At 45.0% G+C, this 17,940-nt stretch overlaps 1 protein-coding gene across 2 annotated transcripts in view; it reads right to left on the reverse strand.

Moving 5' to 3' along the window:
* Positions 1–325: 325 nt before the first annotated feature.
* mrpl24 (mitochondrial ribosomal protein L24) overlaps positions 326–17,940 on the reverse strand; it is a 32,607-nt gene continuing 14,992 nt past the window's right edge. For both annotated transcript variants that reach the window (XM_069940447.1, XM_069940448.1), the window contains exons 3-6: positions 8,063–8,158; positions 5,257–5,360; positions 3,703–3,833; positions 326–552 (exon numbers count right to left, since the gene is read on the reverse strand). In XM_069940447.1, coding sequence (XP_069796548.1) covers positions 416–552; positions 3,703–3,833; positions 5,257–5,360; positions 8,063–8,158 — 468 coding nt within the window. In that variant the 3' untranslated portion in view covers positions 326–415. The remainder of the gene's footprint in view (positions 553–3,702; positions 3,834–5,256; positions 5,361–8,062; positions 8,159–17,940) is intronic.

Raw genomic sequence — 17,940 nt, forward strand, 5'->3', positions numbered from 1 at the left:
GTCATTCACTCCCACCCCACCCTCATCTCCCAGCAATTAGACGTTGGTCAACACCCCACTCCCCCCCAGAAGTGACTCCAGTTCTCGAGCCTCGGGCAGTGCCCACCAAAGTTCTGAGGCTGTGCTGGTCCCAAGCTCGTGAGCCGACCTCAAAGTTCACACATGCCCATCGTTATTGAATGAAGATCTACCGGGACCAATGCCTGAAGAGGGCGCACAAAATCAGTGAACCGGTGCGGACTCGAAAGGCCAACATGGCCTGTTTCCGCTCCGTAAATGGTTATATGGAAACCAGCAAGTGGCACAAAATCTCTCACCATTATCATCAATGGAAAAAGAACAATTTAATAAAACCTAAAGTGATGCAAGCTCATGCTCCTGAGCCCCTCTTCCTGGGCTGGACTCTGCTCCCAGATCAGTACCAGAAGGACTTGCGGTGCCGTCTCGTCTCACTGATGCCCATTTTCTCCATGATTTCTTCTTCAAAAGTTTTCAGGGCAGGAGTATATGAGGTGTCCATTGCATCCTCAACGCTGGTGTCTTTTGGGCCATCTGCACACAACCGTAGACATGAAGTCAGTGTCAGGGATTGCTGGGGTCAGATATATGTGGGCTTAGCAGAATAGAACTCTGTCACAGAACTGCTAATTCCTGACCTCAGCCTTGAACTACTGCAACTAATTGTGTAATAGTCAATCTGCATAAAGATCGACCCCCCCCACTTATTTTTCACTCCAGTTGCCCTCCCATTCGAGCTTTTGATGCCCCGACCACTAACCCTCGCCCCAGCACCCCGAGCTCTTGACACCACAACTGCAGACCCTTGCCCCAGCCACCCATCTGAACTCCAGACACCCGACTGCGGACGCCACCTGTTCCTGGCTGTCTGAGCACCCGATTACAGACTCTTACCCTGGCTTATCCGAGCTCTTGATGCCCCGATCACTAACTCTCGCCCCAGCCACCCATCCGAGCTCTCGACGCCCCAACCCCAGACCTTTGCCCGGCCACCCATCAGAACTCCAGACGCCCAACTGCGGACGCCACCCGTTCCTGGCTGTTCGAGCACCCGATTACAGACCCTTACCCTGGTTGCCTGCCCATCTGAGCTTCTGATGCCCCGACTGCAGGCTCTCATCTTGGTGGCCCACCCACCAGAGCTCCCGAAGCACCAAGCGCCCGTTTGCCCATCCGAGGACCTGATGCCCACCCATCCGAGCTTCCGACACTCTGACTGCAGGCTCTTACCTTGGCTGCCCACCCACTGGAGCTCCCGAAGCTCCGAGAGCAGACACTTATCCCGGGCGCCTGCCTGCCCATCTGACCCTCGCTGCCTGCCATCTGAGCTCCCGACAGCGGACATACCACCCGGTCCTGCCCACCCAAGCTCCCAACGCCTTGATCGACGACAGTACTTACTGTGGTCAAAAGTAGCATCCATGTAAAATTTAACTCAAAAAACCGGCCCCCAGAACTCAACTATTACACGAGTATTTGAATAGTATCGAAAGCGGGAAAAGATTGATGCTGCAACATCAACCCTGTTTAAATATTATCGTGTGGTGATTTGAAAAGCGTGCTTCCAAACCCTGTTAACTCTTACAGGAAAATCCTACATCAACAACACCACCTCGATTTCTCATCCACTTTCTCACTATTTCCTGGCAAATCCCTAATTTTTGTCATTACACTGTTGGCATCCATCATTAATTAAGTCTTTAGAATACCATTGAACCTTCCTCTTCCTCTCATCCTGTCTATTCCTTTTGGAAAGATCTCAAAACTAAACCATTTACCTTAAGATACTGGCCACCATCCCAAGTACCTTAGAGTAAAATGTTTTTTTTAGGCATACAGCACAGTAACAGGTCCTTTCAATCCATGCCACCCAATTGACCTACATTCCCCACCCCCCTGGACCACTTAGAATAGTGGGAGGAAACCCTTGCAGACAAGGGGAGAGCGTACAAACTCCTCACAGACAGTGCTGGAAATGAACCCTGGTTGTCAGGGGATGTCAGTACAAAGGGAGAAAAGTTTAGGGGAGATGTCACCGGTAAGTTCTTTTTACACAGAGATTAGAAGGATCCCAGGGGTGGTGGTGGAGGCTGGAATATAGGGGCAGAGGAAATGAAAGAAAAATAGAGGGTTACAAGGTTGGAGCCTTTGGTTTTTTTTGGTTGACGTATATGGGTCAACACAACATCGTGGGCCGAAGGGCTGTAATGTTCTAATTTTGACAAGAGTCCTAGGTGGAGCCATAGCCGAGAGAAAGGTTGAGAATGGCTGCTCCAAACTACAACTTGCTTAATAGTCGAGCATTCACCTTGAAATGCACGTTCCTGATCAAATCGTCGTCTCATCTCATGTCCACACAAGTTTCTTTGCACAAAATTCAGATCCTAGTTTCCAACTAAATTAAATCACTTTCATGCTATATACAGAATTCTATCCAATCATAATCTCCTTTCTCTTAAGACCCAATAATCCATTAGCGTTTATCTTAGCGCTGTGTCTCTCTCATTGTGTGTTCTCTCATTGGTTTCCTGGAGAACTGACCCTGAGAAAGAGCTCCTAACCTGCTTACAGTGACGGAGAATGAGGGGTGACCTGATAGAAGTCTATAAAATGATGAGAGGCGTTGATCATGTGGATGGCCAGAGGCTTATTCCCAGGGCTGAAATGGCTAACATGAGGGGGCATAGTTTTAAGGTGCTTGGGAGTAAGTACGGGCGGGGTGATAAGTGAATTTTCCAGTTGCTTGAGATTGCATGTTACGTGGATTAGCGAACTAACAGTGAGGTGCGCCAATTTTAAACTTACTTTAACTTGCTTGTTTTCCGCAATTTTTTTTGCCAGTTGCTTGACGCTGCTGTTTGCTTGAATTCCGGATAACAGGGGTTTCACCATACACGGAACAGAGAGAAATGGAGGGCTGTGCATTAAGGAAATTCTAGGCATTCTGTCTGGGCACTCTCCAACCGGGTGGCATCAACGTCGACTTCTCCGGTTTCTGCTAGCCTTTGTTCTCCCTCCCTGTTCCCCTTTCCCGTCTCCTTTCCTCCAGCTCTCTGCCCCTACCCTCTCCATTCACAGAGCCATTCCCACCCCCCCCCCCCCACTTGCTGCTGTGCCCTCTCTCCCTTTTCCATCTATGACCTCCTGACTATGGGACTAGGCTCCCCTCACCATTTTGTTCGGGCACCTGCCGACATTTTGCTCACACCTTGATGAAGGGCTCAAGCCCGAAACTTTGGTTCTGTATCTTTTATCTTTGCTACATAAAGTACATTGTTTGACCTGCTAAATTCAAATTTAATTTTTCATTTAATGTTTTAATTTTAGACACACAGCACGGTTAACAGTCCTGAGCCCGTACTGCCCAATTACTCCTAATTGACCTACAACCCCCAGTACGTTTCCAACGGTGGAGGAAACCAGAGCCCCTGGGGAAAACCCACACAAACACGGGGAGAACGTACAAACCTCCTTAAGAACAGCACAGGATTTGAACCCTGGTCCCGATCGGTGGCGCTGTAACAACGTTGCCCCAACAGGGTTTCTCCAGTGTTGTATTTTTACTTCAACCACAGTGCCTGCAATTGTTCGTGTGGGCCACAGGGCCACTGTGCTGTCGATTTTTATGTTCTAGGTAGAACTGTCCTCCACAGAGGGAATGGGAGAGGAGAGGGAATAACTCACCCTTCCACTGCTCCGGGACAATCCCGTCTTTCCTCTGAAACACCGGCTTGGGGATGATGCGTCCGGTGCGAGCAGAGACACGGACTTTCTCTCCCTCTTCTGTGTACTTCCACTCCACAGACGTGGGCTTTCTGGGTGGGGGGTAGATTTAGATTTATTATCAGAGCCATTACATAAATCTGTAAACAACCTGACTGCAATATAGAGAGTACAAAAGGCAAATCAATAAAGGGCACAAGTCATTGATTGAGTTTGTTGTTGAGGAGTCTGACGATGGAGGGGCAGCAGCTGTTCCTGAATCTGGTGGGTGCGGATCTTGTGGTACCTATACCCCTTTCCTGATGGCAGCAGCGAGAACAGAGCGTGTGCTGGGTGGAGTGGGTCTTTGATGATTTCTGCTGCTCTTCGACGGCAGCGTTCCCTGCAGATGTTCTCAATGGCAGGAGGATTTTGCCTGCGATGTCCCTGGCTCTGTCCACTACCAAGCCTCCACAGACTCCTGAGGAAGTCGAGGTGCTGATGTGCTTTCTTCACGATGCCGTTAATGTGTTGGGTCCAGGAAAGATCCTCTGCGATAGGACTTCCAAGAACTTAAATTTGCTCACCCTCTCCACCTCTGATCCCCCCCAATGATCACTGGATCGCACACCTCTGACTTTCCTGAAGTCAACAATCTTAGTTTTGGTGACATTGAGTGCAAGACTGTTGTAGATGCACCATTCAGCCAAGTTTTCAAACTCTCTCCTTGTCCGCTGACTCATCCCCTTCCTTTATACAACCCACTGCCGTGGTATCATGTAAATGGTGTTATTGTCATACTGAGCCACACAGTGAGTACAGCTGGGGGTTAAGAACACAGTGGTGTTCCAGTACTGATGGAGATAGTGGAGAAGTTCTTACCAGTCCTCACTGATTGGGGTCTGGAGCTGAGGAAATGCAGGATCCAATTACCCAGTGGGGTGTCGAGTCCCAGGTCTTGGAATTTGCTGATTAGTTTTGAGGGGGACGATAGTGTTAAATGCTGTACCGTAGTCAGTAAATTAGCATCCTGATTTATTTTGCTGTCCAGGTGTTCCAGGGCTTTGTGTAGAGCCAGTGAGATGGCATCCACGTAGACCTGCTGCTATGATAGGCGAGTCCATGTCACGACTCAGACAGGTGCTGATGTGCCTCAACACCAGCCTTTCACAACACTTCATCGCTGTTGATGTAAGTTAGTATGATTGATGCCTGTTTGGAACAAGTGGGTACTGTGCCCTGCTGGAGGGAGATGTTGATGATATCCGTGAATACCTTGGTAAGTTGGTCAGCGCAGATTTTTAATGCTCAGCCAGGTACTCTGTCCAGGCCGGACGCTTTCCTCAGACTTACTCTCTCCCGGAGAGAAGTTTTCCCGTCTGCTACTTCACCAGATATGGTTCTGTAACAGGTTATGGCATTTAGGCCCTGCCACAGCTGTTGGGTGTCTCTCATTGTTTCTATTTTCATCCGGAGGCAGTCAGAGCCAGGGCTGGTTATTCACCGAGCAGCTGCCGTGGCACCACAGAGACTTACCGGTCGGTCGGGTCAATAAGAGCGACGTCCGTAACCAGCACTGGAGCCTCGCTGGCAATGTACGTGCCCCAGTACTTCTCTGTCTTCCCAATGTAGCGGTAGTGCTGCGTCGGAGAGAGGGGATGAAGGGTTAATAGACCAGCAGCCTCCCGACCTCTCCTTACCCACACCCTCCCCATTCACCTCTGACCACTGGTCACTCATCCAAGAGGTATGGACCTGCCAGTTTAAAAATTCAGGCCAGTGCATCCTGGGCAATGGTGAAGAGAGTGCTGTGGGAGGGGTAGTGAACAGGATGAGGATGGGCCACATGGGTGGGAGGGGCAGTGAAGTGGGTATACAGGGGAGGGGAGGAGGAGGATTTGCCTTGGTAAAATGACATATGGAATTTAATGCAGACATGAGGTGCTGCATTTTGGAAGGACAAACCAAGGTAGGACATACACGGCAAATGGTCAGGCACTGAGGAGTGCGGAAGAACAGAGGGATCTGGGAGTACAGATACATGATTCCCTGAAAGTGGCATCACAGGTGGATAGGTTGTAAAGAGAGCTTTTGGCACATTGGCCTTCATAATCAAAGTATTGAGTTTTGGAGTTGGGATGTTGTGGTAAAGTTGTTGAAGACATTTGTGAGGCCAATTTTGGAGCATTGTGTGCAGTTTTGGTCACTGAACTACATGAAAGATCAATAAGATTGGAAGAGTGCAAAGATTTATTAGCATGTTGCCGGGACTTCAGGATATGAAAGCGTAGTAAAATGAGGGGAGATTTGATAGAAGTGTACAAAATTATGAAGGGTTGAGAGTAAATGCGTCAGCTTTTTTCCACTGAGGGTAGGTGAGATACAAAGCAGAGGACAGAGGAAAGGGGAAACATTAGAGGGAATTTCTTCATACAGAGAGCAGTGGAAGTGTGGAACAAGCTGAAGTGGTGAACGCGGGCTCAATTTTAACATTTAAGAAGAATTTGGACAGTTACATGGATGGGAGGGGTATGGAGGGCTGTGGACTGGGTGCAGGTAGAGGCAGAAAAATAGTTTGGCACAGACGAGAAGGGCTGAAGGGCCCACTTTCTCTGCTGCAATGTTCTGTGGTTCTTTGGATGGAGCTGTGGAGGTGCCACATGAGGTGAGGGCTTGGAAGCAACACTTGGTTACCGAAACGTCGGTACTACATTTTTACCTCCAATGGGCACTGCAAGACTGGCCAAGTTCCTCTGCAATTTTACTACAATTGTGAGTCTGTAGCTTCCAAATCTTGGCCACCCACCAGTTAGAGGAATGACCACTTGTATTCTGGATTGGCAGCCTCCAGCCAGATGGCATGATTAAACACTGCCAATTTCAGTTAACCCTTCCCCCACCTCTGCCTTGCCCCACCCATCTGTCTCCCTCCAGCTCACAAACCCTCTCCTCCCGCCACCTTTTTAATTTAACCGTCGACCTGGTTTTCCAGATTTTTGACAACGGGCTCAGGCCTGAAATGTTCGGCTGCCTTTTAACTTCCAATGGATGCTGCCTGACCCGAGTTCCTCCTGCACATTTGTGAATCACCAACTCCTCCCCCACCCCCACTTTACTCCTCTCCCCACCCCCCGCCCACTTTAAATCCATTCCCTCCCAGATTGACATTTCCTCCCTGGAAAAACATCTCCTGTGGTTTTATAAACCTCCACTTAAGCCTCTGGAGTACGTCCAACCCGTTCTTGGTCATGCCCCTGTGCTGCCCTGCCAGCCATCACCTTCCCATGCCCCAGGAAGATGCTGTTCCTCACTCTTTAAGACATAGCAGCAGAAATAGGCCATTCAGCACATCAAACCTGCCCCCACCATTATATCAGGACCCGATCCATTCTCCCACTCTGCCCCCCGCTGCCTGGCCTTCTCCCTATAACCTTTGATGCCCTGGCTAATCAAGAACCAATCGATCTCTGCTTTAAATACCCCCAATGACCCGGCCTCCACACCCTCCTGTGGGAACAAATTCCACAGATTTACCACCCTCTAGGTGAAGAAATGCCTCTACATCTCTATTCTAAGTGGTCGCCCTTCAATCTTCTTGTCCTAGACTCTACCACTGTGGGCAACAACTTTGTCCACACCTTCCAACATTCGAAATGTTTCAGGGAGCGCCCCTTCATTCTTCCAAATTCCGATGAGTGCCCAGCTCCTCGCGTGATAACACGTTCGTTCCCGGAATCTGAACCCTCTCCAACATATCCTTTCTTAAACGAGGAGCCCAAAACTGCTCACAATACTCCCGAGTGACATCTCACCGGTGCCTCAACATCGCACCTCCTGCTCTTAGATTCTACTCCTCTTGCCACGAGCGCCAGCGTCGCGCTTCCCTTCTTTGCCACCGACTCAACCTGCATGTTCACCTTCAAGGCCATCCTTCACGAGGACTCCCAGGTCCCTTTGGATTTGGGTTCAATAGAAGTCCAGAAATCCGGACCACCCGAGAATCTTCCTTTTTTTAAATTTAGCGGGTTCTTTGTAAGCGTGCATGCAGATGCAGGTGCCACAGATGCCTGGCGGCAACTAGAGACCACTTTATTTTTCTCTAAAACTGTTCACTTTGATTAATTAAGCATGCCATATTTGCCAATGAATAAACTATCAAAAGTTACTTGTTCGATTTATTGCTCCTTAACTTTGAATTTTAAACGTACTGCCTGAGAATCTGGACTGGCCCTAGCCCCGAGAGTTTGGATTTTCAGACTTCTACTGTATTTTCAATTCCCTCCCCATTAAAAAAAAATTTGCCCATTTATTAACCCAGACGGGCTCTCCCCTGCTCACTCACCGTGTTCAGACCCTCCAGGATCACCCAGTTGCGGGCTCGAATCACCTGGATGACTTTTCCCTGTTTGCCGGCATCTTTCCCTTTGAGAATTTCCACCTGGGGCAGAAGATTGGAAAGGAGAGGGGTCAGGATTCTCGCGGTGTTCGCATCACGCTCCCTGAAATGGAGGATTAAAGCCATGTGCCCAGATGCTTTTTGAGTGAGAACAGAGCGTACGCCAGGTGGGGTGGGTCCTCGACAGCAGCGTTCCCCGTAGATGTTCTCAATGGTGGGGAGGGGTTTGCCCATGATGTCCTGGGCTGTGTCCAGGACATTTTGCAGAGCTTTACACTCAGAAGTACGGGGTGCCCCCGACCAGACAGTGATGCAGAAGGTCAGGACACTTTCCACCATGCATCTGTAGAAATTTGCCAGTGTTTCTGACGTCATGCTGAACCTCCGCAAAGTCCTGAGGAAGTCGAGGCGCTGACATGCTTTCTTCACTTTGCCGTTTGTGTGTTGGGCCCAAGAAAGATTTTAATTTGGACCTACAGCACAGTAACAAGCCCATCCGGCCCATGGCGCACAATTGAACTACAACCCCAGAACATTTTGAACAGTGGGAGGAAATTGGAGCCCTCCCCCAGAGGAAACCCACTCAGACATAGGGAGAACGAACAAACTCCTGACAGACAGTGCGAGATTCAAACCCCAGTCCCAATCGCTGACGCAGTGCATTAACCGCTACACTAAACATGCCATCCTCCAAGAATGCGACTTCCAAGGACCTACATTTTGGTCACCGTCTCCACCTCTGATCCCCCAATGATCACTGGTTTGTACACTTGTGATTTTGATGTTCCTTGACCGGTAGTGGGTCAGAGATCCTGTGCGCTGGACGGAAAGGGTCCTCAGTAATTCTTTGTGCCCTATTTAGACAACACTCCCAGCAAATGCTGTCAAGAGAGGAAAGGGAGACCCCAATGGTGATCTCGGCCGTGTTGATAATCCTGTGTTGAAGCCCCAGTTATTGATGCTATGAGCTGTCTATTCTCTCGCTCCCTCTTTCTTTAAACAGTGTAGCCACATTCACTACCAAACTTTGGAAGATAGACCTTAAGGCAGGGTTTCCCAACCAGGGATGCTCGCTCCCCTTGGAGATGCGAGATAGCATTCCAGGGGGTGCGAAATAACATTTCAGTTTTTTTATAAATCCAAAGTGCCATGTTTTGAAAAACTCTTAAGCAATAAACAGGAACAAAAGAGTCATTAAATTTAAATTGGCTTATGAACATTTGAACATTAGTTCTTTAATTTTTTTAAAGAAATTTCAAGTATTGATGCAAATTTAATTTTTTTTAGGGTTTATGCAACTTTTAACTTGTAATTTTTTTCTTTTCCATATGTTTCATTTTTGTTTATATATTATTAAGAATTGATTATACAAATTTGTTTTGGTCACCTGCACTTTTATTCTTAAATAAATTATTACTTTAAGGGGTGCAAGAACATATTAAAATATTTTAGGGGTGTGGGGCATAAAAAAGGTTGGGAACAACTGCCTTCAGGCATAGGAGCAGAAATAGGCCTTCAAGTCTGCCCTGCCATTGATGCAATGAAAGCGTTTATCAGAGGGCAAATAATAAGTTATGTAACTAAGATGAAGAAGGACTACAATCAGGAAACAGAGCAGTTGGAAAGGGAAATAGTAAATATAGAAAAAGAATTAGCAATAAAGGAAGATACAACTTCTTCTTTGGCTTGGCTTCGCGGACGAAGATTTATGGAGGGGGTAAAAAGTCCACGTCAGCTGCAGGCTCGTTTGTGGCTGACAAGTCCGATGCGGGACAGGCAGACACGATTGCAGCGGTTGCAAGGGAAAATTGGTTGGTTGGGGTTGGGTGTTGGGTTTTTCCTCCTTTGCCTTTTGTCAGTGAGGTGGGCTCTGCGGTCTTCTTCAAAGGAGGTTGCTGCCCGCCAAACTGTGAGGCGCCAAGATGCACGGTTTGAGGCGATATCAGCCCACTGGCGGTGGTCAATGTGGCAGGCACCAAGAGATTTCTTTAGGCAGTCCTTGTACCTTTTCTTTGGTGCACCTCTGTCACGGTGGCCAGTGGAGAGCTCGCCATATAACAGGATCTTGGGAAGGCGATGGTCCTCCATTCTGGAGACGTGACCCATCCAGCGCAGCTGGATCTTCAGCAGCGTGGACTCGATGCTGTCGACCTCTGCCATCTCGAGTACTTCGACGTTAGGGATGTAAGCGCTCCAATGGATGTTGAGGATGGAGCGGAGACAACGCTGGTGGAAGCGTTCTAGGAGCCGTAGGTGGTGCCGGTAGAGGACCCATGATTCGGAGCCGAACAGGAGTGTGGGTATGACAACGGCTCTGTATACGCTTATCTTTGTGAGGTTTTTCAGTTGGTTGTTTTTCCAGACTCTTTTGTGTAGTCTTCCAAAGGCGCTATTTGCCTTGGCGAGTCTGTTGTCTATCTCATTGTCGATCCTTGCATCTGATGAAATGGTGCAGCCGAGATAGGTAAACTGGTTGACCGTTTTGAGTTTTGTGTGCCCGATGGAGATGTGGGGGGGCTGGTAGTCATGGTGGGGAGCTGGCTGATGGAGGACCTCAGTTTTCTTCAGGCTGACTTCCAGGCCAAACACTAAAAGAAGAGAATTGGCAGATAAAAAAATGAAATATGAAACACTACAAACATATAAGGTGGAGAAAAATATAATGAAGACAAAACAGAAATATTATGAAACAGGAGAAAAAACACACAAAATTCTAGCATGGCAGCTTAAGACAGAACAAGCTAAGAGAATGGTATTGGCATCAAGGAAAAAAGACAAACAAATCACATATAATCCAACGGAGATTAATGAAAACTTTAGGGAATTCTACGAGCTGTTTTCATTAATCTCCGTTGGATTATATGTGATTTGTTTGTCTTTTTTCCTTGATGCCAATACCATTCTCTTAGCTTGTTCTGTCTTAAGCTGCCATGCTAGAATTTTGTGCGTTTTTTCACCTAGTTCATAATATTTCTGTTTTGTCTTCATTATTTTCTTCTCCACCTTATATGTTTGTAGTGTTTCATATTTTATTTTTTTATCTGCCAATTCTCTTCTTTTAGTTGTGTCTTCCTTCATTGCTAATTCTTTTTCTATATTTACTATTTCCCTTTCCAACTGCTCTGTTTCCTGATTGTAGTCCTTCTTCATCTTAGTTACATAACTTATTATTTGCCCTCTGATGAACGCTTTCATTGCGTCCCATAGTATAAACTTATCTTTCACTGATTCCGTATTTATTTCAAAGTATATTTTAATTTGTCTTTCAATGAATTCTCTAAAATCCTGCCTTTTAAGTAGCATGGAGTTTAATCTCCATCTATACATTCTTGGAGGGATGTCCTCTAACTCTATTGTCAATATCAGGGGTGAATGGTCCGATAATATTCTAGCTTTATATTCTGTTTTTCTTAATCTGTCTTGCATACGAACTGATAACAGAAATAGGTCTATTCTTGAGTATGTTTTATGTCTACCTGAATAATATGAATATTCCTTTTCCTTTGGGTGTTGTTTCCTCCATATATCCAAAAGTTGCATTTCTTGCATCGATTTAAATATAAATTTGGTTACTTTGTTCTTTCTGTTAATTTTTTTCCCAGTTTTATCCATGTTTGAATCCAAATTAAGATTGAAATCCCCTCCTATTAATATGTTCCCTTGCGTGTCTGCTATCTTCAAAAAGATATCTTGCATAAATTTTTGATCTTCTTCGTTAGGTGAATATACATTGAGTAAATTTCAAAACTCCGAATATATCTATTTTATCATTACATATCTCCCTGCTGGATCTATTATTTCCTCTTCTATTTAAATTGGTACATTTTTACTGATTAATATAGCTATTCCTCTAGCTTTTGAATTTTTCACGCTGCTGTTACATGTCCTACCCAATCTCTCTTTAATTTCTTGTGCTCCATTTCAGTTAAATGTGTTTCTTGCACGAATGCTATATATATCAATTTTTTCTTTTTTCAGTAAATTTAGCAGTTTCTTCCTTTTGATTTGGTTATGTATTCCGTTAATATTTAAAGTCATATAGTTCAACGTAGCCATTTCATACTTTGTTTATCTTTCTTTTCCGTTTCCTCATCATCACCTTTCCTTCTTATCCATTTCTGCTTTCTTGTTTTGAACACTTTATAAAACAACATTTCTAAAACATCAAACATATCCCTTATTCTCCTATCTAAAATTTCTTTAACCCCACTATCCCCTCCCCTTCCTGAGTTGCCCTTTATCCCTTGTCGGGCAACAACATCTCCCCTCTCCATTTGGATTTGCGAATTCACTCGCAAGCGTCAACTGATTTCGCAGTGACCGTAACTCCTCCCCACCCAGCCCCCCCCAGAAAAGATTTTAATTTTCATATATAACAAAGGTTACTCTCTTAATTCCCTCCTTACTTCCTCTCTTCCCTTTCTTTCCCTTATTAATTCTTATCTATACTCTATATATTTTCTTTTAAATACGGATAGACTCATGTACACACATATATACATACACATATATTTATATATATACACACCCATATACACACATACATATAGTTCGTGGTCATTTTTACTCTCATTAGATGTCTTCATATCTCTGTCTGTTTTGTAGTTGTTCTGCAAATTTTCGTGCTTCCTCCGGATCCGAGAATAGTCTGTTTTGCTGCCCTGGAATAACTATTTTAAGTACTGCTAGGTACTTTAGCATAAATTTATATCCTTTTTTCCATAGGATCGCTTTTGCTGTATTAAACTCCTTTCTCTTCTTCAGGAGTTCAAAACTTATATCTGGATAGAAAAAAATTTTTTGACCTTTGTATTCCAATGGCTTTTTGTCTTCTCTTATTTTCTTCATTGCTTTCACCAATATATTTTCTCTTGTTGTATATCTTAGGAATTTTACTAAAATGGATCTTGGTTTTTGTTGTGGCTGTGGTTTAGGGCTAATGTTCTATGTGCCCTTTCTATTTCCATTTCTTGCTGTAATTCTGGTCTTCCTAGGACCCTGGGGATCCAATCTTTTATAAATTCTCTCATATTCTTGCCTTCTTCATCTTCCTTAAGGCCCACTATCTTTATATTATTTCTTCTATTATAATTTTCCATTATATCTATCTTCTGATCTAACAGCTCTTGTGTCTCTTTAACTTTTTTATTAGATTCTTCTAATTTCTTTAAGTCCTCTACTTCCATTTCTACGGATGTTTCTCGTTCTTCCACCTTGTCCACACTTTTTCCTATATCTGACATGACCATCTCTAATCTATTCATTTTTTCTTCTGTACTTTTAATTCTTCTTTTTATTTCACTAAATTCTTGTGATTGCCATTCTTTTACTGATTCCATATATTCTTTAAAAAAATATATATCCATTGTCTTGCCTTTCCCTTCTTCTTCCATTTCTCTATGTTCTTCTTCTTCTTCCTCTGGGTTGGTCATCTGTTGTTTCCTTGTTTTCTTTTTATTCTCTTCTTTCTTGTTCTCATTATTTTCTATGTTCTCTTCTTGTTGTTGTGTTGTAGCTGTCATTCTCAGCTGTGGAGATCGACTCCTCAGCTGGTCCCCCCTCCCGTCAGTGTTTTTTTTGGCATGCGCGGTTGCGCACTTTTGCTTGGCTCTGCGAGCCATTTTTGCAGTCCTGAGCTCGGGACTTCAACTGACCTTAGGGGGCGGGCTTCTCTCTCCGCGGCGGGCCTCCTCGGACAGGTAAGGCCTTCACCTTCTTCTTCAGACGTCCTTTCTTCTTCTCGTTGCTTTCGACTTTTCTTTTTTCGCTGCCATTTTCTTCCCACCTTTACTTTCACTTTATTTTAATTTTTATGTTTGTGCCTTTGTGTTTTGTGTATTTTTTTTAAACTTTTCCGGAGAGGGCTGGAGTTCCCCGACCGGCCACTACTCCATCACGTGACTCCTAGCTACCAAAACTAATATTGACACAAAATCAGCTAATCCCTTTCACAATAGATAACCTTTCCTTTAGAGAATGGGAGAGAAAAGGGATCAAAAGAATAGAAAATTGTTTTTCAGGAAATAAATTATTATCCTTTGAACAAATGAAGGATAAATATAATATAACTCACGATACAATGTTTGCATACTACCAACTGAAAACCTACTTGAAGGACAAATTGGGAAACAGTCTGAGGTTACCAGAAGGAAGCAATTTTGAATATGTGATATTCAATGATAATTAAAAAGTTTGTAACAAACATGTACATCAAACTGCAAGAAAAGGAGAATGAGGAAACAAATGGTAAAACTAAACAAAAATGGGAACAAGATTTAAATATAAAGATAAAAAAGGAAACATGAGAGAAGTTATGTTCTGGAACGATGAGAAATACAATAAATACGAGGTTACATATGATACAATATAACTGGATACACAGGCTATACATTACACCTCAAAAGTTAAATAAATGGGACCCAACAGTATCTGACAGATGTTTTTGCTGTAAAAAGGAAATGGGAACAACAATTCATGCAACCTGGACATGTGAGAAAGTGGAAACATTTTGGGAAGATCTAAACCAGATATTAAATAAAATCACAAAAAGGAATATACCAAAAAACCCAGAGATCTTCCTCCTAAGTAACATAAAAAACAAAGAATTTGGACTTGATTTGGATGGTGCACAAAAAAGATTTGTTAGGATAGCCCAAGCTGTAGCAAAAAAATGTAATATGTCAGCCTGCAAATTAGAAGATAATTTGAGAATACAACAATGGTATATAGAAATGAATAAATGTATTCCATTAGAAAAAATAACATATAGTTTAAAAAATAATATTACAATATTTGAACAAATATGGGAGCCATACATGAAACACAATAGAGAAAACCTACCGGGGACATCTACCACCTAAAATGACAGAAGGAGAAGAGAATGAAAAGAATTGACTCAGTGGAATTTCTTGTTTATTTTTATTGAGTGACAACATTGTTTAACGGGTTTAATGTATCTTATAGATTGAACTTCAAATAAATGGGGGAGGGAGGGAGGGAGGGAAGGGAGGGGGGAAAAGGGGGAGAAAACGACACTGTATATATTTAAGAAGAAAAATGTCTGTATGTATCTTGGTCAATATGGTTTATAGTGTGAAAAATAAAAAATTTAAAAAAAAAGTCTGCCCTGCCATTTAATCACGAGCTGATCCATTTTCCACTCAGCCCCACTGCCCCGGCCCTCTCACCATAACTTCTGATGCCCTGGCTCATCAAGAACCTATCAATCTCTGCCACTGACCCAGCCTCCACAACCGGCCGTGGCAAAAAAATTCCACAGATTCACCATCCTCTGCCTGAAGAAGTCCCTCCGTTCCAAGCGGACGCCCCTCAGTCCTGAAGTTGTGGCCTCTTGTCCGAGACATTTTTTCTGCATCGACTCCGTCCACGCCTTTCAATATTCAAAATGTTTCAATGAGAATCCCCCACACCCCTCATTCTCCTAAATTCTAACGAGTGCAGGCCAGGAACTGTGAAACGCTCCTCGAATTGGTAACCCTTTCATCCCCGAATCACCCTTGTGAACCTCCTCTGAACCCTCTCCATCGTCAGCCCATTCTTTCTGAAATGAGGAGCCCAAAACTGCCCACAATACTCCAGTGAGGTCTCTCTGGTGCCTTATAAAGCCTCAACATCTGGGTAAAGAAATTTCTCCGCACCTCCCTCCTAAGCAGATCCCCTTCAATCCTGAAGTTGTGCCCTCTTGTCCTAGACTCTCCCACTGTGGGAAACAACCTTTCTATGTCTGCTCTGTCCACGCCTTTCAACATTCAAACAAGCACTTTCTTTCTTGCACCAATGATTTTTTTTTTAAAGCAGTTTTTGCCTCTGTGGAAAAACATCGAATTTCATGATAATATATTCTGATTCTATTTGGGTGTCACGGTCTCATGGGCCAGAAGAGCCTGTAACCCGGGTGTATGTCTACATTTAAATAACTTTGTCCATAGTATTGAAGATTCAGGCAGTGGTGCAGATAACACTTCAATGTTGTGACAGTCTCCCCTGCCAGAGCCCACACTCCCCCCATCCTAGGGTGAAAATGTTCTCCTTCAGATCCTTCCCGCACCTAGGCCTTCTGGTTTTACAACCAGGGGGCGTAGTCTCTAAGTCCAGGGAGAGACGAGGAGAGTGGGTCACGCTACTGGCACGCGACTGCAACTCCAGAACCAGCTCCAACTGTGGCACCCAGTTTGCAGACGACATGACGTACGTCGGTCTCCATCACCATCGACGATGAGTCGCACTGCAGAGAGGAGGTGGTGTGGTGCGAGAGTTACAAGCTGAATCTCAAGCGTGGACAAGGCGAAGGAGATGATTGTGGGCTTCAGGAGGACCAGGAGCGGCCACCCTCCACTACACATCAACACCTCTGTAGTGGAGAGAACCAAGTTCCTTGGAGTTCACTAAGTGACCTATTGTGGACACTCAACATCTCCTCACTGGTGAGGAAGGCACAACAGCAACTGCACTTCCTGAGAAGACTGAAGTGGGCAAGGAAACCGCCCGGCGTCATGTCAACCTTCAGCAGGAGCTCTATCCAGAGCAACCCGGCCAACTGCAGAGATATGGATTGGAGGTCAATCCACAGGACCATAAGAGCAGCAGAGAGGATCACTGGAGTTTTCCTCCCTCTCCCCCATTGACGTGATCTACCAGAATCATCGTCTGAAGAAGGGGCGCAAAATCAGTGCGGGCCTTTCACCCCGCACACAGCATTTTTCAGCTGTTCCTGCTGGGGAAGAGATGCAGGAGGATCAGAGCCAGCACCACCAGGCTGAGGAACAGCTTCTTCCCACGGGCAGTGAGAATGCTGAACGACCAAAGGAACTGCTCGCACTGACCACCCAAGACTCTCATATACACAGAACAACATTTATTTGTTTGTACAGGTGAAATTCTTGTCCTTCATATGTATTGCTTCCCTGCATGTGTGTGTATGTCTGGGTGTGCATCTGCATGTTTCTCCGAAAACCGGAGAACGTGTTTTCGTCGGGTTATTCTTGTGCGATCGGATGACAATGAACTTAACGTGAACTGCTTCTCCCAGAGGGGCTGAATCTGGACATATCTCTGCCCAAGGAACAGAGGTTGCCTCATTAAATTGAGGGGTTGGAGGGATTGTCGATGGTGCTGAAGGCTGTCGTTGGTTAGACAGGATGCAGAGTTGGACAGAAAAGTGGCAGATGAAGTTCAATCCAGATTAGTGTGAGGCTGTCGTTGGTTAGACAGGACGCAGAGTTGGGCAGAAAAGTGGCAGATGGAGTTCAATCCAGATTAGTGTGAGGCTGTCGTTGGTTAAACAGGATGCAGTGTTGGGCAGAAAAGTGGCAGATGGAGTTCAATCCGGATTAGTGTGAGGTGATGCACTTCGGAAGGTCAAACTTAAAGGCAGAGTACATGCTTTATGGTAGTTACTTAACAGTGTGGAGGCACAGAGGGATCTTGGGGTCCAAGTCCACACGTCTCTCAAGGTCATCGCGCAGGTTGATAGGACAGTTAGTCAGGGGATTGAATGCAGGAGTTGTGAGGTAATAAAGGCTATAAAGCTCTGGTGAGACCATGTGTAACCCCTGTGTTTAGTTCTGGTCACCTCATTATAGGAAGGATGTGCCAATTATGGAGAGGGGGCAGAGGAGATTCACCAGGCAGTTGTCTGGATTGGAAAATAAGTCTTGTGAGGCATGGTTAACAGAGATCCTTCTTTTTGGAGCATAGAAGGATGAGAGGTGACCTGATGGAGGTCTACAAGATTTTGAGAAGCATAGATAAGGTGGACGGCCAGCGTCTTTATCCCCAGGGCAGGAGTAGCAAATGCCAGGGAA

Source organism: Narcine bancroftii, chromosome 5 (assembly GCF_036971445.1).
Source record: "Narcine bancroftii isolate sNarBan1 chromosome 5, sNarBan1.hap1, whole genome shotgun sequence".
Taxonomy (NCBI): Eukaryota; Metazoa; Chordata; class Chondrichthyes; order Torpediniformes; family Narcinidae; genus Narcine; species Narcine bancroftii.